This window comes from Sorex fumeus, unplaced genomic scaffold (genome assembly GCF_029834395.1).
Source record: "Sorex fumeus unplaced genomic scaffold, SorFum_2.1 ptg000037l, whole genome shotgun sequence".
Classification (NCBI taxonomy): Eukaryota; Metazoa; Chordata; class Mammalia; order Eulipotyphla; family Soricidae; genus Sorex; species Sorex fumeus.
This window is the reverse complement of record NW_026606094.1, coordinates 78,055,332-78,080,156: the sequence shown is the minus strand read 5'-3', so window position 1 is coordinate 78,080,156 and position 24,825 is coordinate 78,055,332. Positions and strand designations below refer to the sequence as shown.

The window sequence follows — 24,825 nt, the reverse complement described above, 5'->3', positions numbered from 1 at the left end:
TGCTGAGTCAAATGGGAGCTCAATTTCTAATTTTTTGAGAATTGTCCATACTGTTTTCCAAAAGGGCAGCCCAGGTTTAATCCCTATACCCTGTCTGCTTCCCAGAACACTGTTGGCAGTAAGCCCTGAGCAGAGACAGTAATCAGTCTGAGCACTGCTGCCTGTGGCCCTAAATCAAAATACAAACAAGCAAACTAACCAACCAACCACTGCTCCCTCCCCCCAATCAACCTGGTTATTTAAATATATTTAGAAGTGGACACCCGACACCCACTACTATGTAAGCTCATTTATCAGCCCAGCTTTACAGAATCATAATTAAATCTTGGAAGAGATTACTAACTAGATGCAAAAATTCACAGATACACAGGTCTCCAGCTCTAGGGGTCCTTGGGAGAGGGGTGGGGTGAGTCCCCACCCTGATGAAACAATGTCAGCCACACTGTCACCATGTCAATGGGCCTGACTCCACTTCCTCATGACTAAGCTCCATAGAAATGCCAAACTGCCAAAAATTCTAGGTACACCGGTCTTCAAGCTGAGAACACTGAGGTCTTCTAGGGCAGAAAGTCTTACCCCCCACCCCTCACTGTTGGAAGCCCCAGAAGCCACACTTAAGTCCCACAACAGCTGCCAGGGAAACTCACTGCCCAGTTAAGTATTCTGGAGTTTCTGGAGCATACAGGTGCATTAATGGTCCCGCAACATCTCTCAACTCTACAGTACCAATATCCCAGCAGGAGCATACCAAATGAGATGGGAAAGTAACATAGAAGCCAAGTAAGCTCAATGAATAATGAAAATACCATGGAAGACTCAACTAGCAAGGAACAGCTTTGTAAACCTGCACATAAGGACTTAAAAGTCCCGCAGTGAGATTGGTAAAGGTAAAGGCCCTCCCGTTGATCGTTGATTTGCTCGAGCGGGCCCAGTAACGTCTCCATTGGAGACTTTGTTATTACTGTGTCTGGCATATCGAATACTCTTGGTAGCTTGCCGGGCTCTCCGAGAGGGGCGGAGGAATCGAACTCGGGTCGGCCATGTTGGCCGCTTGTAAGGCGAACGCCCTACCCGCTGTACAGTGAGATTAACTATTTTTATAAAATTTTCTTTTACTGAAGTTTTTGATAATTACATTAGCCATTCAGTTGTAACAAGCAATATAAAATGAACTATTTTGTGCCTGCCATGGGTGCAGGTTTGTGGGATGGTTGGGAACATGGTGCAGGGAAGGTCACACTGGGGTGGGATTGGTGTTGGAATACTGAATGTGTGTAAGCAATGCATCATGAACAACTTTGCAAATTATGGTGTTTAAATAAAGGGGAAAATTAATAAAATCTAAAAACCATTTTAACTTTTCAATAAAAAAGTGAACTGTTAGTCCATCTAGTATTTTCTTAAATACTTCACAAAATTTCAAAATAAGCACTAAAAAACCCATTTTAAAATATACAAGAATAATTCTTCCCAAACAAAATGGTACAGTTAAGAAAGATCAACTGTGATGAAATAGCATGTCCACTGCCAAGTGTACCTGCTTTTCCAAAAATATATTCTTGGGGAAAAAGTAAATGGAGGAATAACGTTATTGAGCAAATAACTAATTTTCAAAACGTGTAGCAATTTGAAAGCTTACAGAATACTTTCATTCAGTTTTAAATTTTTCTTGTAAGTTAGTATTGTTGTAGTATTATTTCTGAATCTAACCAATACCATAATCCTTTCTCAAAATTAGTGTGTTTTATGAAAATTAACAGTGAATGACTGGCAGGATTAACACAGAACTCTAAGAGCTTTAGCCTCACCTAATTCAACACAATAAACACATACCCCTAAAATGTGCAAAGAGCTTTCTAGCAGTCTACTATGTTTGCCAAAAACGAAAGGGAACCATTATGTCCCTATTATGTCCAATTTCTGTCAATGGATTAAGGTGAGTCCACTGAGCAAAAATCGTATTAAGGCTGCTGAATTACAATTATGATAATTATAATTTAATCCATAAAATTATTTATAATACTGGAAAAATTTATATTTAAATTGCATCTATAGAAATAAATCACCCATGAAAATAACTGGCTCAAGAGGCATGAAAATGGCGAGGATTTTTAAAAGTTTCTACTTTAGGGTTAGGGATATGGCATGTAAAGTTCATGCCTGCAAGCCCAAGATCCCGGGTTCAAATCACAGAAGTCAAACGGGGGTGGGGCAACAATTTTAATACAGTTTTTATACTGGGGGTTATTATACCAGATAGTATATAGAGAAGGCATGTTTAATCTGTAAACAGGAAAACTGTTCTTTATTGTCCTGACACACACATTTTTGGGGAATCTGGTATTAGTTACCTTGAAGAGTTCTGCTGTTCTAAAATACGTTGTTGAGCTTCCCAGTTTGCTTTCTCATCTTCAAACTGGCGACGTTTTTCTTCTAATTCTTTGTGCTGTGCTTCCAAATTCTTTTTCATTTGTTCATGGCGCCGCTGGAGCTAAATTACAAAAAATTAAAAAAAAAAATGTCTTAAAAACTTGAAATAGGGGACAGAAACATAGTTCAACAGTTAAGTGCCCGCCTTACATGCAGCTGACCCCGACAATCCCCAACACCGAAACCAGCCTGGAGCAATTCCTGAGCACAGAGCCAGGTAAGTACCACCCCCAACACAGACACACAGACACAGACAGAGACACACAGACACATAGACACACACGGAGCAATTCCTGAACACAGAGCCAGGTAAGTACCACCCCCAACACACACACACACACACACACACACACACACACAGAAAATTTTGAGTGGTAAGTTCTGAATGTCAACTAGAAAACAGTGTCTAGTGTTTGGCCTATTTGAAAAAAAGTGTTCAAGAGGGACATACTATCTGAATTAAATTATTGTGATAAGAAACATTTTTTTCTCTATAGGAACTGAATATATTGATCACCTCGGCTTCAGAGTCCTTCAGTTTCTGAACTTTTTCTTTGACTTTCATCTCAAACACCTGCTCCATCTCCATCTCCATCTTCTTCATCTTTGCCACATGCTCCCTTCTCTCTTCTTCCATTTGTGCAAGAGGGCTCCTGTAAGCACATTGAGGATAATCATTAAATATTAAATACCTAAAAGTGAAAACTGCAATACAAAATTCTGAAAAATGATGGAAATAAAACATGCTGCCATTACTTTTACGTGTTTCAAAATAAGCTTCAAATTTTAATTACTCTGATACCATCTTAAAAAGGATAAATTTGACATTTCTTCCATAAATGCATTATAACTGACATTTAAATGTAAATATGAATCACACATATTTACATAAATGCAGATACTTTAAATGTATCCATATTTATAATCTAAAACTTCATTCTACAGTTTCATGGCTAAACCTGAGCCTCTCCTGAATAATTACAGTGGAAATGGATCTATCTAAGTGATATAGGCAGGAAGTTTCACTAAATCTAATGCTCACCAATTCTAGTAAAAACAACGAAACAGAGTATAGAACAAAGGTGGAGATATTCCCGATACAATCTCAAAATAGAAAGTTTGAAAAGAATTATTTTATTTTGTAGACTTTTAAATAAAACTTCAATGTAGAATAAAAACAAAAAAATTAGGTAATAGATAATATGTTAAGAAAAAAAAGGGGGGGGTCCAAAATAGAGTCACTGTTTTAAGCTGCAAAATCAATCTTAAGTAACTTAATTACAGTTCTACCTTTTTCAAGAACGGAATCTTAATCTAGAATTACCTAATCACTACTAATAATTTGCTGACAAATCCATTCATTGATTGTATTAAGTTCTGTGTCCTGTCCAATTCTGTCCATGAGTTCTTGTATTTTTCTTAATTTTAATCTCCAAGATAACTTTTGAACACATAATTTTAGGCAAGCATATTTTCTTGGTCTCAGTATATTTTCTTTTTCATTCTACCACACTAGTGTTGCTTGAAGGACCATGAGATGCCAGGCATTGAACATGTGCCTTCCAGTACCGAGTCATCCCTGACTGCTCAGTATATTTTATCTGTTTCAATTTCCAAAACCACTACAAATTCAATACTGAAAGTCTTGGCCTTAAAACAACACCATCTTAATTTTGGTGAAAGTTAAAAAATTCTGTCACTTTATTTTTGGGAGGCCATACCCAGCAGTGCTCCGAGTTTATTCCTGGCAGGGTTCTAGAAAACTGCATAGAGTGCAGGGGATTGAACCTGGGTTGATCATCTGCAAGGCAAGAGCTCTACTGGTTGTATTATCTTTCCAACCCATAAAAGTTCTTTTACTTTAAATTGTTCTTCAGCACTACTTTCCATTTACTAGATGCGAAGTACCATAGTACGTGAATCACTGAATAAAGCTGGTAAGATCTTTAAAAAGATTCTCACTTGAAATTTGTTTTATACAGTATAATATTTTTACCCCACAGAAACTCCAAGAATTATAATCTCTACCTCTGAGATTATATAGTAATATTCCAAACTTATTTTAGTTACTGAACTGACAGACTGAAGAAACCAATCAATCTCTAAAACACTTCAATGAGGTAGCAGAAGATGCTTTATACATGTTCAGCACTACATGGTCCTGGATTCCATTGGAAGCAGACCAAGAACAGGCTGGGAGTGGCCAAGTACTACAGGGTATTGTCCAAATTACCTCTCCACCCCTGCAAGTTTATCCTTTCTGAGATTTTACCTGAGCTGTATTTTAACTATTAATTACTGCACTAGAATTCAATTAACACAAGAATTCTGCATATGGAGAATTAACAATATTGAGGTTTTTTCTCAAAATACTGACATTTTCTCAATTATCATACATGCACCTGACATCAGAAATATCTAACAAGCACTATCTTAAGAGACTCACATCTAAAATAATGAAAACAAATAATTCATTATTTAGGGGACATTAACAGATATTTGAAAGACCATAAACTGAAAACCTTTAATAAAATATATGTACTTAGCACAATTACCTTTAATTGTGCATATAAAATATTGGTGACTTTAACTATGCTTTAGAAGAGGATTTATAGCTATTTGCTATGACAGACCTTTTCATTTTCTGCAATTCAGTTGTCTGAAACAAATTTTTCTAAGTAGAAAGTCTTGTTTTCTTGTTCACTGAACCACAGAATCTTGTATTTTAAAATGTGAGAAAATTGTTGAAATAGTAACCAATCAGCATTTTCAAGAGCAGTTCACTCCAGGAGGCCATGTTTTTCAGGACATGCATTATTCAACACCTAAGTCTAAACTAACTCGAGTGCTTCCTTACTAAAAATGCAAACTCTCAGGTTCATCCCATATCTCATTAAGTTACTAATGACTGAGTCTAGAAATAGACCTTAAAAGTACCATTTAACTACACATGCACATATATTAAGTTAGTTTTTCCTATTAGAATCTTCAATATTTCCAAATAAAGGAAAAAGTGTTACCACAAACGATATAGCAACGTACTCTCTACCCTACTCACACATCTCTTTTCCCTATTCCAACATAACACCAGTGCTTGAAATATTAGCTCTGCCTGGTGAAGTTACTCACACACCACTGGGAAGACCAACAGAAGAAATGTAAACCGTTAATATTTACTACTTCAAAATATTTCAAAGGAACAGAGAGAGTAACCAATCTACATTCCTATAAATATTTCTTTTGTTTAGGTCCTGTTCCTAGTTTCCATTTAATCTTTTGTAAAACCCTATTAAAACAATGTCAAGGCCATAAAAGGCCCGAGATAACACGGGGGGGGGGGGGGGGGTTAAGATGCTTGCATCCTCAGTCGGAATCCAGGGTCCCCTGAGCAAGTTCTCGTGCACTCGAAGGAGTGGGGACATCAATCCCTCATGCTTCCCCCAAGATATTACAAAGCAGGCAGAGAACTCCAGCCAAGACAATCTGGAGAACCTGTAGATAACTTTCTCCCACAAGCCAGTCTCTGCTTTTTCCACTCCGAAGGAGCCCATATTCTCTCTCAAACTTTTATCTCTTTCTCTTCCCTTACATTTCTCCTAAGTAAGTTTCTTTAAACAGAATGATTTTACTTAACTAAATTAAAGAAAAAAAAATGTCAATGTTTAGTTTCCTTAAAGAGTCCAAGGCATATTTATATGAAAAGGGGATTACCTAAGGAAAACAGTATGGAAGGTACTTAGTAAACTCAGAATTGAGCTCCCTTATGGCCTAGCAATTCCACTTTTGGGTATCTATCCCCAGGACAAAAAAAGTCATTCAAAAGAAAGTATGCACACCATTATTCATTGTAGCACTCAGTGCTAGACTCAAGTGGATCATGAAGATGTGAGAGACACACACACACACACACACACACACACACACACACACACACACGTATATACACGCCCAATGGAATACTACACAGCAGTAAGAAAATGATGAAATTCGCCACAACATGGACAGAACTGGAAACATCATTTTAAGCGAAGTAAGCCAGAATAAGGAATAAACACAGGCTGATAACACTTTATTTGTGGTATTTAGAGAAACTGGATGAGGGAATACAATGGTATGAAGGGCTATGCCTAGATCACCCTTGGTCCCAGAGAGAAGGGAAGAGAAGGAAAGAAATCCGAGTAGAGATGGGGATGGCAGGAGAGAAAAGACAGATGAAAAGCATGGGGGGGGGGGGGGATAGCTGGTAGGGGTCAAGGGTATTCAGGTATAATACCTGAATACTTGTTGGGGGGGGGGTGGAGTTGGGGAGTAGGGGGAGGCACCTGAACACTGGTGGAGGGAAGTGCCACATGTGGTGGGATCCTGGGGAAAACTGAGTTATGAACAACTTTGTAAATCACGGTGCTAAAATAAAATAGAACCTGGGGGGAAAAAGTGCCTGTACCAAGATGGCAGGCTGGGGCGGGAGGGCAGAGGGAACTCGGGACTGTGGAAGAAGGGTGCTGGAGCACTCTATGTCGAAAACCCAACTATGAATTATTGTAAATCGTGGTGCTCTCATAAAATAACATTTTTTAAAAGTAAAAAAAAATTAAATTGTCATTTAATGTTATCTTAAAATACATTTTTCTGAAAGTGAAAAAATAAGTAAAAGTAATGGGTTTAAATCCCAAAGACAACAAAAATGACAGCCTTGAGAACTAACCTTCAGTAGGAAGCATGTCACTGTGAAGTGGGAACAGGGCAGGGAGGCAGACACTATGACAATGGCCAAGAGGTCACTCTGGATGGACTCACCCCCTTGTAAGATTACAAGGGGGTGGATGGACTCACCCCCTTGTAAGATTACAAGGGGGTGGATGGACTATGATTAAATGTTACACACAAAAGTAACAGTAAAATATCAGTAACTGTTATGAACCACAGTACTAAAAGGGACAAACAGAGGGGGGAAAGGTGACGCCACAGAGGAGGTTCGGGGGGGGGAAGAAAACTGGCAACACTGGTGGAGGGAAGTGGGTATGGTGTAGGAATTGGTGTTAGAACACTGCAGGTCTGAAACTCAATCATGAATAACTATAAATCGTGGTGCCAAAAAAAAAAAAATTAAGTAATGGGGTCATGGAAATTCGTTGCTCTTTCTTTTTAAAAAAGTATTGGGTAGTTTCCTATTTTTAAATTAAATTTTCTTCAAGAGGGGAGGGTTCAAGCCACACTCTGGGGTGCTCTGGAACTAGTCCTGACCGTGCTCAGGAGCTCCCAGGGACTCACTCTCACAGATCCTGCGAGAAACTGAACTAGGGTCGGCCACATGCAGGGCTAGGTGCCTTATCCGCTACTCCATCCCTGTCGTTCACTGTTTAACCAGAGACCTTCTGATACACAGGATACACAGATGGTGGCATGAAGATACCGCATGACTTCCTTACAACACTTAGAACAACATTTCCTCTAACAAGCAAACAGCAGAACAGGCAACTGACCGGCAGTGCTTGGCAGTTAAGTCCTGCTACGTGCACCAAGAACATATTTTCAATTTTCTAGCGTGGCTAGAAGAAACTTAACGAAAATAAATCATAATGAATCATAATGTATACCACACCAGTAATCCCTTGTCTGGAAGAAACAATGCATACTTACTTGGTAAGCTGCCCTTTATTTTTATTATTATCAACTCCATTGTAAGTCACAGCTGCCAGTTTTCTGCTTCGGTAGTTTTCATAGTGTACATTATTAGTAACATCTTTCAAGTCCTGCATGTGTGTTCTGCCAGAAATAAGTAAGTGACATATCAAGAATTTACCTCCATTCAAAATTTTATCAAAGCAAAACTTTCAGACTATGTACAAAATACTCTTTAAGAAAGATGGCATTCATCAGGCTTCATTTTACAGGCATAATAGAAATACAAGATACAATGAGTTAACACCAAAGAAAATTTAGATTTCAAGTGAAAATTTAAGAGTCATAAATCCCCTCAAAACATGACTGAAGAAATAACATTTTACAAAAGAGAATTTTGATTATTTTACTAAAAAAGGAAAAGCATATTAGCTCCTTCTAAAGCTAATAAAACCTGTAAAAAATTGCCTTCTTTTAGCAATATTAGCAATATTTCAGTTTTTGCAAAGATACATACGGATACTTGAGATCACAAATAAAGTTCAACTCAAACCACAGAATTTTATTTTATTTTATTTTGCTTTTTGGGTCACACCCGGCGATGCACAGGGGTTACTCCTGCCTCTGCACTCAGGAGTTACTCCTGGTGGTGCTCAGGGGACCATATGGGATGCTGGGAATCGAACCTGGGTCGGCCACGTGCAAGGCAAATGCCCTACCCATTGTGCTATCTCTCCAGCCCCAAACCATAGAATTTTAATTAACAGTTTCTTTTTATTCAAGTTGTCCATGAATATAGTATTTTGGTTAAATGGTTTTTTTGCTTTTAGCATTTTTCATCATATACAAAGCCAATATGAATGAAATAAACACACAAAATAAAATCATTTTTAAATGATTCAACAATGCTAAAGATAGCCTCAACCTGTTCTACAGATACACTTATAAATTCTATAATAGATTATGTCAATAATTCCCTATTATCAGATCGGTAAAATAATGCCACCTATAAAATAATGCATCCCCACTTCATTTGACGCCTGTCATTTTGCATTCCCACCACTTTGACCAAAACTCTCTTGTGGGAGACAAACATAAATATGTTTTCTACTCAGAGATTCAGGAAACATTATCTTTCTATGTGAATATATGATATTCTATACAATTAACTCTGATTCATCTCCAATTAAGTGACCTTCTCATGCAGTTCTCTGACAGTTTACTTCTTCCAGTACCAAGTCTGAGTTTTCTACAGGTCTGGCCCATTTAATCCCTGGCGCCTATAGGCTCCTGAGCACTGCCAGAAACTCCCCCGCCTCCTTCTTCGTCGCAAAAAAAAAAAAAAAAAAGAAAGAGGAAAGAAGAAATCTACTGTTCAGGAAGCTTTCTTGAAACTACAATTTAAATTCAAGTCAGTTTAATCCATGACAATTTTAGTCTTGGTTTGTCAATCATTACTTTTCTATGCTGGAGCGACAGCACAGCTGTAGGGCGTTCGCCTTACAAGCCAACATGGCTGACTCAAGTTCGATTCCTCCGCCCCTCTCGGAGAGCCCGGCAGGCTACCGAGAGTATTCGATATGCCAAACACAGTAACAACAAAGTCTCCAATGGAGACGTTACTGGGCCTGCTCGAGCAAATCGACGATCAACGGGAGGGCCTTTACCTTTACCTTTACCATACATTACAGATGACAACAAGACTTTTTCAATAGTGTTAGTTCTCCTTTACATGAAACACGTTTATCACCTACTTGTATCTCACTACAAGTAGGAGAAAGTTTTTACAACAAAAAGATCCTACACAATTAAACCTTTAATAAAAGTAACAATGAAATCTCGGAGCTGAGATATGATATACACTGTTGGTTTCCTTTCTTTATAGTAGCCTATCCTGGTTAATGCCTAGGGACCACAGGGACACACCAACTGTACTGGGTAGGTAGATGAGTGAGGGGGTGAAGGGGAACCTATGATACCAGGACTGAAGTGCACACCTCAAATATGCAAGGCAAATAACTCTACCGCTTGAACTATTTCCCCAAAGAATGCTAACTTGGGGGGACAAACTACTGCTCCTAGTGGTATTGCATAGAGAATAAAATTGTTTTGTTTTTGTTTGGGGGGGTCATATCTGGCAGTGCTCAGAGCTTACTCCTGGCTGAGCTCAGGAATCACTCCTGGCAGGCTCAGGGGACGGTACGGGTTGCCAGGGACTGAATGCAGGGAGGCCGTGTGTAAGGCAAACAAGCTACCTGAGTTCAGTACTATTATTACTAAAATATATCATTATCTTCTCTATTGTACTGGAATCTCTTCAGTTATGTGGGAAATACTAATATACATATACTGATGATAATCAAATACCATGAAAAATAATACTTTAAATATCTGGCATAACACTTTAGTATTATTGTTCCAGACCCCAACCCCTAAAAATATTTTTATCAATTTTTCTTCCTCTTTTCCATTATCTTTTAGAGTTTGACACTCTTTGAACTTGGGTCTTTCTTAGACTCAACTACTATTCCAAACTTTCACCAACAAGATTTCAATAAAATAAGTATCCATTTGAAGCCTATGTCTTAAAGACCTACATTAAATATGTCTTTCTTAATGCTATAACAAATTTAAGAGGAAATGCAATAAATTAAAATGTTCCTAAGCTTTTTTTTCAAGGTATAAAATTCCCCAGCATGCATTCTCATTCAAGAAACTTACCGTATCAACATATTTCTTAGAATTGTAAAATCACAGTGCTCACCATTTTCAACTGTAAGGGACAAAAGAAAAACCCACATACATTATTTAAATTAAATCCAATATTTTCAAAGAAATTCCCTGGGAAGTTTAGGTATAAGACAAATGAAAGAAAATGCATAGTGTACATCAATTTTTTTTTTGGTCAAAATTTGACACTGTAACAAAGTATTTGAATATAGAACATTATTAACTGTAGTCTAATTTTCAGTAACTATGTATGTAAACGTAACAAATGAGATCTCTAGAAGCAAACAATTTGGAAATTTTGGAAGATACACTAATAATCAATTGATACATTAATAATGTACTTATTCTATAATGAACTCTCACTGTCACTGTCACTGCCCTCTGCTTGTTCATCGATTTGCTCGAGCGGGCCCAGTAACGTCTCCATTGGAGACTTTGTTGTTACTGTGTCTGGCATATCGAATACGTCACGGGGAGCTTGCCAGGCTCTGCTGTGCGGGTGAGATACTCTCGGTAGCTTGCCGGGCTCTCCGAGAGGGGCGGAGGAATCAAACTTGGGTCGGCCATGTTGGCTGCGTGCAAGGCAAATGCCCTACCACTGTGCTATCGCTCCAGCCCCCATTCTATAATGAAACCGTTTTAAAATTAAAGTTTCAGTTTTGGAGGAGAAAAACAGAATGATTTTAGAAAAATCTCTTTATGGTAACTAAGATTTATAAGCTGGTTACTTGAGAGGCACAGATGAAAAGGAATAAAGGGTCATTGGTGGGAAGTCACTGATTAATGCTAACACTTGGCACAATATCTTAAAAATTATTTTTTCAAAGTAGATAAAAACAATGATATTTCAAGTGTCAAGTACTGTAACACAGTATGTGAGATTAATCCAAAAAAGAAAAAGACTATCGCCACCATGCTCCTGGCTGGATCCTACTGCTCAGATGAGCCTCATCCAGAAACTAGTTTGTTGTAACAGTGAGGTATGTGGTTTCTGCACTGAAATCTCCAGCTTTCAAGGGCTCGGGGATGAGTTACCTCCCCCTGTTTCCCTGTACTCTGAAAACACAGCAGATGAGGCCATGATTGAGAGACACAAAATAAATCTGGAAGTACATTAATTTAGTTACATTCAGTATTCTAACATCAACCCCACTACCATTGCACCTTATTACCACCATTATTTTCCATTTTCCCAACCACCCTTGAGCCTGCCCCCATAGCAGTCCTCAATAATTTATTTTACATTGCTTTGTTACAAGTAACTTGATATAAAGATGATTAAAAAAATAAAGGTTTCCTTAGAAGAAAGTTAGTGAAGAGTGTTGTATCTCTCCATGCAGCCCTTAAGCTCTTGTATAAGAGATTACTAAGATGTTGTTACAGGTTAAGCCTGTAACACAAAATAAATAGATAGAGACACAAAATAAATCTACAAGTGGCAGAATTTCTCCTGGATTCTGCAGAAGACTGAATTGTCCCAGGGCACAATGGAGATGGGTGGATGAGACCCTTAGCTTGCCTAAACAGAGCCCCAGCAGCCAAAACCCTCCACACCTCAAAAAAGCCATCATGCTCCTTGCAGGACCCCCCTGCTTGGATGAGCCTCATCCAGAAATTCATCTATTGAAACATTCAGGTGTGAGCGTTTTATAACTGAAACTTCCAGCTCTCATGGGGTTAGGAATGGGCAACCTCCTCCCGTCTCTCTGTACTTCTGGAAGCCTTGGCAGTCACACATTCGCCAAAGCTGCCAGTCATTTAAGAATTTAATTCCAACTGTATCAACCCGTTAAGAGATTTTTGAACACCCTGGAGTGCACGGCCACAATTTAAGCCAGGCGACATCTCAAACTCGAATATAACACTGATAAACCAGGAGTAGCACACCAGACTGGAAAGGATGTAATGTAGAAGGCAACCAATCTTGTTGTACAAAATATAAACACAGAAGGCTTAACCTGTAACAACATCTTAGTAATCTCTTATACAAGAGCTTAAGGGCTGCATGGAGAGATACAATACTCTTCACTAACTTTCTTCTAAGGAAACCTTTATTTTTTTAATCATCTTTATATCAAGTTACTTGTAACAAAGCAATGTAAAATAAATTATTGAGGACTGCTATGGGGGCAGGCTCAAGGGTGGTTGGGAAAATGGAAAATAATGGTGGTAATAAGGTGCAAATGGTGGTGGGGTTGATGTTAGAATACTAAATTAATGGCTTAATAATGTAAATAAATTAATGGCTTAATAAAAGTTAATTTTTAAAAAAACAAGAGAAACAGATTTATTGTGAAGCATGCTTCTGAGGCTTGGTGTTGTGACTAAGATTTGACTGGTTTAAAACTCTTACAAAATTACCAGAAGATTCTTTTATAATGAGCTGTTTTTTATTTTAAACAGGTGATGTCAATAAAAATGACTTGCTCTTTAACTTCGATTAGGAAAGTTTATTGTTAGTAAGGTCCCAGACCCACCTGAGATTTAAATAGAAGTGAGAAACCTTTTCTTCAACATTTGCTTCTTAATTTCAGAGGGGTTATGGTCTCTTGGAAGCAACTATTGGGCCCCCAAACAGTTAAGAGTGCTTACGTGTAAATTTCCAAAGAAGAAAACAAGAGATTTACCAAAGGGGCAGATATTGGTAGATGACAAATGCATCATACTTTAGATGACAAATGACATTTAAAAACATTAAATTTAACATATACTTGCCTACACAGGACATAAGATGTGAGAAGCTGATGAAAGTGAAATTACAACTGCCTGAGAGTCTAGACTGGTAGTACTCATATCTCTCATAGTTTCTCACAGAAAGTCATTCACTGGAGAAAAACCTTACCTTCAGCAACACCCCATGGATACTGTCTTCCTCTGACTCTTTTGCCATTAACTTCAATGATAGTATTACTACCTACCACAGCAAGAGGTAAACGGTCCTATAAAACAAAGTATTCTTGTTCAATTAAATTTCTCCCCTCAGAAAAATCAATTAAAAAGTTACATTATTCAATAGCTGTATAAGAAAGAGAATAACCCATCTTGACAATGTCTGGAAATTCTGTTTTACTGGCCATTCAATTACTAGTAAGTAAATTATTACCATACTGGCACTGATATAAACAATGAATAAAATTAATCTTTTTTTGGGGGGAGAGGCTTTTTGGGCCACAGAGATGCACAAAGGTTACTCCTGGCTTTTGGGGTCACAGCGATGCAGAGGTTACTCCTGGCTTTGTTCTCAGAAATTACTCCTGGCGATGCTCAAGGAATGATATGGGATGCTGGGAATCGAACCTGGGTCAGCCGTGTGCAAGGCAAATGCCCTACCCACTGTACTAGCACTCCAGCTCCAATAAAATTAATCTTTGAAAATTTATAAACACCAACGCCAATGATCAAATTTCTCACCAAAAAACTACAAAAGAAACTTGGTTTCTTATAACAGAGAAAAAAATTAAGGGTATAATACATTGGCAAGAAGCCAAAGAGACTAAGGAACTTGCCTTGCCATTAACCCTGTTCAAATCCCCGAGCACCAAAAATAGTTCCCTGAGTATGGCCAGGGGCCACTCCTCCGCAGGAAGTCAGAAACAAACAGCCCTGAACATCTCTGGGTGTGACCCAAGCCTTCCTCATCCAAAATAAATAAATCAGCAAGATGCAAGTTAAAAAAAACAAGGCTTTATGACTATGTACCTGACTAAATATGTACCTGACTAAAACGCCAAAAGTTCTGGTAAGCAGAGAATAGTATAGTTGCAAAACTATCTTTGAATTTTCAGATCTGGGAAACTGACTTTTTATTTATCCAAGCTAACTCAAAGTATAACCCTTCAAAATTCTTGAAGATTAAGAAATATAAAATACATATAAAATGTATGGCATTTAATAAAAAGCTCAGGAATTCTTCTTCGGTCAGGTAAAAGTAATTTCATTATTCTAAAATATAATTATTAGCCTAATACATTAATCAATATACCATCTTTTAATTCTGGGTACTCAGAAAACTATTACAAATCAAAATTTCAGAAAATCATGTCGATATAGGTATTTTTTGCCTTGATTTTATAAGACAGTGAAACAAAATTTGCTTTTGCTTTTTAAGACAAGGATTAAATAAATAAAACAGCACTGAAGAACAACTCCCCTCTATTCCTTCTGGTGGGGCAGGGAGTATCGGCTGAGCAGTGTGCTCAGGGCACCACGATGTGCTGGGAACTGAAATCCAGATTCCTGCATGTGAAGTTGAGTCATCTCTCTGCGGCGTGCAGAGTACTCTCCCTGAGTATCACGAATTTAAATTGGGAAATTATGTAATATGATACTAGCTGAATGAAAACCAAATGGAGACAAGAATCATCTATTTTATAGAATGCAATAACTTAATGCAGTAAGTTATTAACTGCTGGCTGAATTCAACATTAACTTATGGATTCATTTTATAAACCAACTAATTAAAAAACCCTCAGTTTTTAAATCTTTCAGTGGGTATCATCATAATTCTATCAATGCCCCAAAGCACCTTAGTATACATGCAGAAATGAACCTACCTTTATCTTTTTAACAAGCTTATTTTCTTCTTCATCATCTGTTTCTGGAAATTCATATATTTTAATTTTATGTTCTTGGATTTCTTTCATTATCTAAAAATAAAGAGGGGGAAGTTAGCAAAAGAGTACTATATTTAATTAGCACATTACTTTATAATACCCTTAAATTCCTTAAAATCTTCAGCTCTAGATTCATTACTGTTTTGTGAAGATGCAAAATAGTAACCCCAAGTCAAAATCCTTTGCTGGTATGTTTTAGTAAGGGGTTAGCGCATAATTTCCGGGTGCCTGACCAGACCTGATTTCTAGCACCACATGGTCCCTCAAGCAATGCTGGCGGCAGCCTGCGTAGTCCAGGCCCCTTCAGGTCTGAGAAGCACTGAACTCTTGAGCATTGCACTGAATCACTGGCCTGTTGGTGAGAATCACTGGTAGGCCCCCCAGATCTGCTGAGCACTGTTTGTGAGGATCTCTCCCCCCAACCCTCCCCAAAGGAGGAACGGAGAGAAGATACAATATGGGTCTACAATAAAATATGTACGTATATATATATATAGTTTACATGGTTTGGAAAGTGCCAGCAATTGATAGCATATGTCATAACATATAGCAAACTGTAGCACTGTAGCACTGTCCTCCTGTTGTTCATCGATTTGCTCAAGCGGGCCCAATAATGTCTCCACTGTGAGACTTGTTGTTACTGTGTTTGGCATATCAAATACGTCATGAGTAGCTTGCCAGGCTTTGCCGTGCGGGCGAGATCTCTTGGTAGCTTGCCGGGCTCTCTGAGAAGGGCTCTTCGAGAGGGGCGAAGGAATTGAACCTGGCTTGGTTGGGGTGGCCACGTGGAAGGCAAATGCCCTACCACTATGCTATAGCAAACTAGACAAAGAAAAAAATTAATCGCTTCTTTTAAGTGTTCAACTTTCTCTAGAAAACTAAATGCAATGATACAGAAAAAACCAGGTATCACTTTATTCCAAATACAGCTTTAAAAATAAGAACATTAGACAAAGATACCAAGGGCTCCAAAATGAAGACAACAACCTTAGAAAGAATATGAAAAGTTTTGTTGAAATTTCTGCTTGTGAAAGCACCATGAAAAAATAGGGAGGGTGGAGAGTAGGTCATAAAATAATCTTACTCTTTTAGAGAACAAAAGGGAATGCCCTGCCACAGAGGTGGGGTGGGGAGGGGTAAGGAGTAGGGTGGTGGGAAGGATACTGGGATCATTGGTGGTAGAAAATGGGAACTGGTGGAGGGATGGGTGCAAGCAGAAAGTTTATAAGTATGTAACTGTACCTCATGGGGATTCACTTAAAAAAATAAACTATGTGGAGGAAAAAAAATAATCTTACTCTTTCAAAAAGTAACCTCCCTCAGCAAGAGAAAGAGTCCGCGGGGAGGGCTCTCGCCTTGCGAACAGCCAACCCAGGTTCAGTACAAGCAGCTCATATGTACCCACCAGCAAGCACTACCAGGTCGAGTGCAGAGCCACCAAGAGTAAACCCTGAGCATCAGCAAGTGTGACCCAAAATCAAACCAAACCAAATCAAACCAAAAAAAAAAGTGGTATTTCTGGGTATCTAGTCTAAGATTCTACTTTTGGTCTAAGATTCTACTTTGGGGCAAAGGCCAGTGGTAAAAGCCACTCAGAATCATCTGAAATGGTCACATGTAAATGGAAACAGAATACAGGCTTTGAGGAGAAAGTTATATCAAAAGATTATTTTGAGAGTTATTTTTAATATAATGATAATATAAAACAACAAACTAAAAGTACTAATGCTGCTACTGATGTGAATGGCATGACAAGTACATGACTCCCTGGTCATTTCCACTCACCTGTTTTTTAAACTGTTGGCATTCCTCTGGTGTGAGTGTATCTGCTTTGGCAATAAGTGGGATGATATTCACTTTTTCATGCAAACGCTTCATAAACTCAATATCCAAAGGTTTAAGTCTGAAACACACAATTAATATGACCGAGTCAGGCAAAAACCTGAATTTGGGAGAACTTATTCTTTGCTGCACCAATGTTAAATATATTGGAACTACCATTTCTTTAGCAGAAACATTCACTGAAGATTCACTGAAGCAGCAATAATTAGCAGAACAGTATTTTCAAGAAACAATGGGATGTTAAGGGTTGATGCCTGTCCTTGAACAATCTGGCCATAATTTTTAGGTCTTTTTAAGGATTAAAATTTGAAAAGGAATAGTTTTCTTTTTAAATTACAATGACTGACCAAACATCTTCTTCCATTCCATAGGATATCTTTCATTCTAGTCAAGAGCTTAATTTGATTTGTTTAGGCATCTGTGTACTTACCCAAGCACTGAGTAACTGAAGATGCCTCTCAGGCCACGGTAGGAAGGACAGGGCTAGGGTGCTTGTCTGTGCAGAGCCAACCTGTGTCCAATCCAAGGCATCGCATTTGGTGCCCTGAGAGGAGTAAGTCCTGAGCAGCATAGGGCCCCCAAACCAATTGCCCCATTCCAAATAACCAAAACCAAAAAGGCCTCTAGATCCAGTATCTTCAAGAGTCCTGCCTTTGTTCTTCTCAATGTCATTCATAGTTTAACATTTGCATATGGTATGAAGTATCACTGTAGCACTGTCCTCCCGTTGTTCATCAATTTGCTCGAGCGGGCCCAGTAATGTCTCCATTGTGAGACTTGTTACTGTTTTATGGCATATTGAATACTTAATGGGTATCTTGCCAGGCTTTGCTGTGCGGGTGGGATACTCTCGGTAGCTTGCGGTACTCTAGGAAAGGGGTGGAGGAATCGAACCCAGATCGGCCGCGTGCAAGGCAAACTCCCTACCCGCTGTGCTATCACTCCAACCCATGGTATGAAGGCACTGTCACTGTTCTCCCGCTGTTCACTGATTTGCTCGAGCGGACCCCATAACATTGTGAGGCTTGTTATTACTGGGTTTGGCATATCAAATACGTCACGGGTAGCTTGCTGGGCTCTCTGAGAAGAACAGAGGAATCTAACTCAGGCTGGCCTGGTTGGCCTTGTGCAAGGCAAATGCCATACCTGCTTGCTATACAAATTCATTTTTCTTGTATGTGGCTGATCAGTTTACCCAGAACCATTTGTTAAAAAGGTATTCCAAATTCTTTGAAACTTAAGTTCAGTTCTTGCCTCCAACCCATTCTCACAGAGGCTCCATAAACACTTCTGACTGCAGTCTCTCCTGCGCTACTCGGCCTCTGCTTGTGTCCCATTAGCCTCTTCCACCAGGAGGCTAGCTCTTAGCAAGCATCTTTTAGTACTTTGCTTACTAAAGGATGCTTAGTATTTAGTATTTCATTTCCTCTGGGAATTAGTCTCTAAATTAAAAGAAGGTATCTATCTTCCTGCAATGTCAAATACTTTATCCGCTGCAGATAACCACCTATTTATGGTTTTCCTTTCTTGTCAGTAGAAGATCCTCAAGAACAAACACTCTTATCTCATTCAGTGTATCTTAAAAGTAGAAACAGTGCCCAATGACCAAAGGAAGCAGATGATTTTTTTCCAAACTCCTCACATCGAGGGTATATTAAAAACTAGACACAGAATATTTTACACAAAAACATTCAAAAAGTACATTCCTTAAACTCTATAAAACCATAAGAAAATGGAGGAAGTCTTATCTCATAACTTCCTTTTAAGAAAATACTCCAAACAAATTTAAATTATTACCTCCTCCAAAACTTGCTTGAAAGGAATCCTCTCATCATTTTTTAAAATAAATCAAGAATATTTAACATAACATTAATATTAAAATATACATTAGCAAGATTTAGCAGTCAAAACAAAACTTGCTATAAACTATCATACCATCTTGACTTTCTGAGAAGAAGCGGGATAACTTGGTGCTGCTTGGTGACTGTTCCTACAGGGCTCAGAGAACCCCGGGGGGAATAGGGATCCAGCCTCCCACAACCAGACATGGGGCACTAGTATTTTCCTAGTCTACCATTTGAACTTTTAAATAAAATATACTTAAAAATAGCTATGGCAAAAAAGGTGGGAAATCAGTCAACTTCTTAAATTAAATCCCTCAGGGTCAATGATATTTCAGTCTGAAAATTAAACTTTAGGGAAAAGGGTGTGATTTTGGTAAAGTAAATAAAAACCTTCTGCCCCTTTGAATCAGAATAAAAATTCAAAGAGCTTAAAAATACCAACAGCAAAAATATTTAGTTTACACGTACATTGCATTCTGATTAATTTTTTTTCTACCCATTTAGATTTCATGAGCTTACAAAACTGTTTTAAACAATGAGAAATTCTCTACAAAATATCTAGACCATAAACCCATAATAGGCTACATTTTTAAAAGATTTTTTTCATTGAATTACTGTGAGATAGAGCCTTAAAAGCAGTTCATGGTTAGGTTTCAGTCATACAGTGCTCCAACACCCTTCCCTCCTTTACCAGTGTACATTTTCTAGTACCAGTGTTCCCAGTATCCCTCGCATCACCCCCCACTAGAAAGACTATTTAACTTAAGGCTATGATAAAATAAGGAAACTGACTATAGAGCAAATGACAAATGTTGTTATTGTTGTTGTTGTTGTGTGTGTGTGAGAGAGGGAGAGAGAGAGGGAGAGAGAGAGAGAGGGAAAGGGAGGGGGAGAGAGAGAGAGAGACAGAGAGAGACAGAGACAGAGAGACAGAGAGAGACAGAGAGAGACAGAGAGAGATCCTAAGGAAGAAAATCCATGAAAACTCACTCAATTGCAGTGATTATTTTAAAGTAGTAATCTATATCCAAAGGGTAAGAATAAAATGCAAATTCTGTCAGGAATCTGGCTCAGAGGTAGAGCAGCCTGGCTCATATGTGTAAAGCCCTGAGTTTAATCCCTGACATCACAAAATAACAATTAATATAACAATTAATAATGTGTTCAGTGATGGCAACTTTTGTTGCAGTGAGGTGGGGGTTGGGGTGGGGGAAATGCACTAGAATATGCAGATTCCTCTGGAATAGGAATTCAGGGACTATCCCATAGGCATCCTCTAAAAGGACGTCTGGAATTTCAGTCTGTAGTGAAGGGGAATTGGAACTGTAAATAAAATTCAGAATCAGATTCTTTTATTTTATTCACATGGCAAAACTTTGTTATGTCTCTGAAAATTATTAAACTAAAATTTATTTATAAAAGCACATGGGAAATTAAAAATCTGAATTCATTATCTTTTGTGACAAGCAGAAAATAATCCACAGGGATGGAGAGATAGTATAGGGGTAAAGGTGCTTGCCTTGCTTGTGGCTGACCCCAGTTCAATTCCTGGCACCACACATGGGCCCCTGAGCACAACCTGGAATAAGCTCTAAGCACCTCTGGTGTGGTCCAAAAAACCAAATGAACCAAAAAAAAAAAAAAAAAAAAGACCAAAAGACCCACAGTCACTATCCACCGTTTGAATCATATTAAACAGAATTTAAAAAAAATCTTATTTCCCATGTAATTTTAAGAAATACATTTTCCCTCAGAGGAATACAAGGAATGTGATTTCATGAGAATTATTATTTCTTGGAGAAAGTCCAAAATTTAAAGCTAAATATAAATGGACAAATTCTGTTTTAACAGCAGATTATGATTTTACTCTGATGGCCTCCAGGAAAATGACTAAACAAGTTATACTAAAATTATATATAAATTCAGCAGAAGCCACTCAGTTACTCACAAAAGGCTACACAGGGAGCCAACCAGAGTGATCCTTAAGTGCTGAGTGCAGTGCCAGGAGTCAGCCCTGAACACCACCAATGGTGTTTTGTCCCAAAAATAAAAAACAAAAAACAAAAAAAAAAAGGAAAAAGAAAAAGAGTTACTCCTTTTCTGGATTGAATCCAGAGCCTCATTCATATATGCAAGAAAAGCATTATAAACCTATAGGTCTGGAACAGGTTTTCTTGAGACTTTTAATTTTGTACTTTAAATATGTAAATGTATGAAAATACTTATAGAACAATATTAGAAAGATAAGGCTGAGTCTTTGATCATATGAAGCAGTGAAAATGGACACTAGGCTATATGGTTAAAAGGTAAAGAGTAATGAAGGCCAGAAGAAGAAGGCCCTCCCGTTGATCGTCGATTTGCTCGAGCGGGCCCAGTAACGTCTCCATTGGAGACTTTGTTGTTACTGTGTTTGGCATATCGAATACGTCACGGGGAGCTTGCCAGGCTCTGCCATGCGGGCGAGATACTCTCGGTAGCTTGCCGGGCTCTCGGAGAGCGGCGGAGGAATCGAACTCGGGTCGGCCATGTTGGCCGCTTGTAAGGCGAACGCCCTACCGCTGTGCTATCACTCCAGCCCAGAGTAATGAAAAAATTAGAAAAAAGGGATATTACTGTGAGGGATCTGTCATTTACTATTGTAGTCTGGGTGTTGGGTGACTTAGTACTACTTTGTCTCATGCTTTGTAACAGCCCAGCTCCTTGAAGCAATGGTGGACTTACAGTTGATCAGGTGACTGAATTATGCTACATTACTTATCTCAGGAAAAAGATGAGAGAATATAAAGAACACTGTATCTGACAGTAAAGTATATGGCTGGCTTATTAACAACATCAGATGAATATAGATATTTAGACTTGAACTTCTATTAAGTTGAAGGTTACAAGCGACATGATACTTGACAATATTACTGTAATTGCTAGGTGAGAAAGAAAGTAAGTTTAATGAGGAAACAGATGTTTGACTAAGTCTGTTTGTTATTACTTTTTTAGTCATATATTAGTAAAAAAAAGACAAACATATCAGAACACAGCCTGATTTGGTATTCAATTGCTGATAAGAGTGGTCAAAAGGGAGGATAAACTGGCCACATGAACATCTCAAACGAAAGAAATATTGTCTTTTCTTAAAAGCATGTAAAATTATTCTAACATGAGAAAGGAAGTAAAATTACTGTTAGTTTACCTAGGCATTAAATAATTGATACAGTTAAATTGAACTCCACAGAGATAAGGATTACTAAAGCATACACCCCAAACTGAGTAGTAACAATAAAGATAACGTGGACAGGAGCATTCAGATACTGACCCATGTCCTGAAGGAGCGATGAAGTACAAACAACACTGCACCCTGCTATCAGGCATCTGACGTCTGTTCACCCGCGATTCCGCATTTAAGTAGTCCTCAAATTTACTGTCAATGTAGTCAATTACAGGTTGCCAGCTACACAATGAAAAGAAACAAAACATTTAAGTTGCAATCCTCTATATAATGACGTATATTCAGTAACTGTTAAAAGACAATCTTTATTTTTTAGTTGGTAAACGAATTTAACCCTTGAACGTCCCAAATTTGTCTACATACACTGCTTCAAACACCAAAGTTACATACTTTAAATGAAAAGATTAAACAATTAAAAAATCATCATTATGAGCTCAGTTGACAAAACTATCTCAAGAGCAACTTGGAGGACCAGAAACTTAGCTCAATGGGCCAGGACCAATTCCTAGCATTGTATGGTCCCCAGTACAACTAGTAACCACTATAATACTGATAACCTAGAAGCATAAAATTAGGATTAACCACTAAGCACTGCCAAGTGTGACTCAAAACCAAAAATCAAGCTAACACAAACAAAAAAAAATAAAACCTTGGAGCTCACAAATATTTTTAATTTTTTTATTAGATATTTGTGACTGTAATGTCATGAATAATTTTCTTCATTTATGGGGGGAAAAAACCGGGAGGGGGTGGTGGCAGAGAGAGCACAGTGGGTAGGCACCTGCCTTGCATGTAGCCAACCTGGGTTTGAATTCCTGGCACCCCAAATGGTCCCCTGAGCAGTGCCAGAGTATCCCTGAGTATAGAGTCATAAATCTGCCCTGAGCACCCTGGGTGAAGCCCCAAAATAATCCCCTGCTCCCCCACCAAAAAAAATCCAGGTCTAAAGTGCTTTATCTTTTAAAGTTTTATAACAATAAGAATTCTTTTATCTATGCTCTTTTTTAAAAAAAAAAATCTTCAAAATAATCTATGTTAGTTTGTTTGCTGTTGCTTTTTGTTTGGGGACCACATCTGGCAGAGTTCAGGAAGCTACAGTAAGGTTGGTGCTTAGGGGGGTCACTTTCAGGGGTTGATCACTCACTCCGATCACTGCGTACTGAAGGACACTAGGGGCTTCTGTATGAAGCATGGGCTCCAGCCCTCTGAATTATGTCCCCAGTGTCAATGATGGATAGGTATTATTTCCTTTTTATGGAAAAACAAATCAGTTCAAAGAAGTTAAAATCAACACTGTGAAGTGGCAGAACAGGGATATGAGCTCAAGTCATATGACTTAAAATTCAGTGATTTTTTTTTTAATGCTTAACAAATTAAGCAGAAAATGTCTGGTCATCTCATGCACCAAATGTAAAAAAAGGATACACCAAATGTAAAAAAAAGGATACACCAAAGTAAAAAATGGAAACCAAGGATGATAAAACCTTCTTACCAATTACTATTGTCCACAGCATCTCCAAATCCTGGGGTATCAACTATTGTGAGTAGCAACTGAACACCACCTTCTTTGATCAAAACTTTGGACTGCTCCACCTACAATATCCATTAACACATATATTAGAACAATTTATTACATTGTGATGTCTACAAGGGACAGAAGATAAGATGGTCAGTGATCAGATTCAATTGGTAGGATTTTGAAAAACTAAATCTACCCACTCTCACGATTTTTTTTAATCAACTGTGAATATTAGAAGTCTTGATCATAATAAGGTCTTGATTATAAAGAAAACCACACTTAGTAGACCTCAAAGCTCATAGTAGTCAAAAAGCCAGGAAATTATGAAAGTTAATAATCATTTCATTTAGATATTTCATACATAATCTAAGTGCACATCTATAAATACAATAAGCAATGTACTTGATTCAGAAATTCAGAGACCAAGTGTGCTTAATCAGACAAGTACATCTAATCTATTTGTTGTAAATCTTTTCCTAGACTGTATCCATCTAGTTTTAACTAATAACTCAAGTGAACTAATTACCACTCCCAAATTATTATCAGAATTGCTATGATTATTCATACTTGTCTTTACGTTATGGTCAAGATCCCATATACTTCTCAAATGTGACCTTTCACTTGTAGGTCAAAGCAATTAGCAAATACAAGATTAGCAAATATTAGGTCCAGGTATTAGAAAAATGTATTCCTACTAACTCTAATTATAATCAGTTCTCTTAGGAATTCATGAAAATGTTTTATTTGGATTTAAACAGTAACATTGATTTCTTCTACAATCTAAGATTTTTTTGTAACCCCAACCATGCTGTTTCAGAAAATAGGAATCTTTCATTCTGGGCTTATGCTGCTGCTAGATAAATCAAGTACTGATCCAGGGAGAAAAGAGAAATGATTTCCCTAGAAAAAGACAAGATACTTCTAACACATACTTACATCAAGTGTGTCTCACACCACAAGCTCATGCCTTGTATGTGTGAGCTCTTGAGTTCAATCCCTGGCACT

At 38.0% G+C, this 24,825-nt stretch overlaps 1 protein-coding gene across 1 annotated transcript in view; it reads right to left on the bottom strand.

Moving 5' to 3' along the window:
* Window positions 1–24,825, bottom strand: part of SEPTIN7 (septin 7) — a 64,611-nt gene that overhangs the window by 1,994 nt on the left and 37,792 nt on the right. Inside the window, exons 4-12 of the mRNA XM_056118321.1 lie at window positions 23,794–23,894; window positions 22,389–22,523; window positions 17,181–17,298; window positions 15,336–15,428; window positions 13,625–13,721; window positions 10,774–10,825; window positions 8,071–8,196; window positions 2,948–3,083; window positions 2,352–2,491 (exon numbers count right to left, since the gene is read on the bottom strand). Coding sequence (XP_055974296.1) covers window positions 2,352–2,491; window positions 2,948–3,083; window positions 8,071–8,196; window positions 10,774–10,825; window positions 13,625–13,721; window positions 15,336–15,428; window positions 17,181–17,298; window positions 22,389–22,523; window positions 23,794–23,894 — 998 coding nt within the window. The remainder of the gene's footprint in view (window positions 1–2,351; window positions 2,492–2,947; window positions 3,084–8,070; window positions 8,197–10,773; window positions 10,826–13,624; window positions 13,722–15,335; window positions 15,429–17,180; window positions 17,299–22,388; window positions 22,524–23,793; window positions 23,895–24,825) is intronic.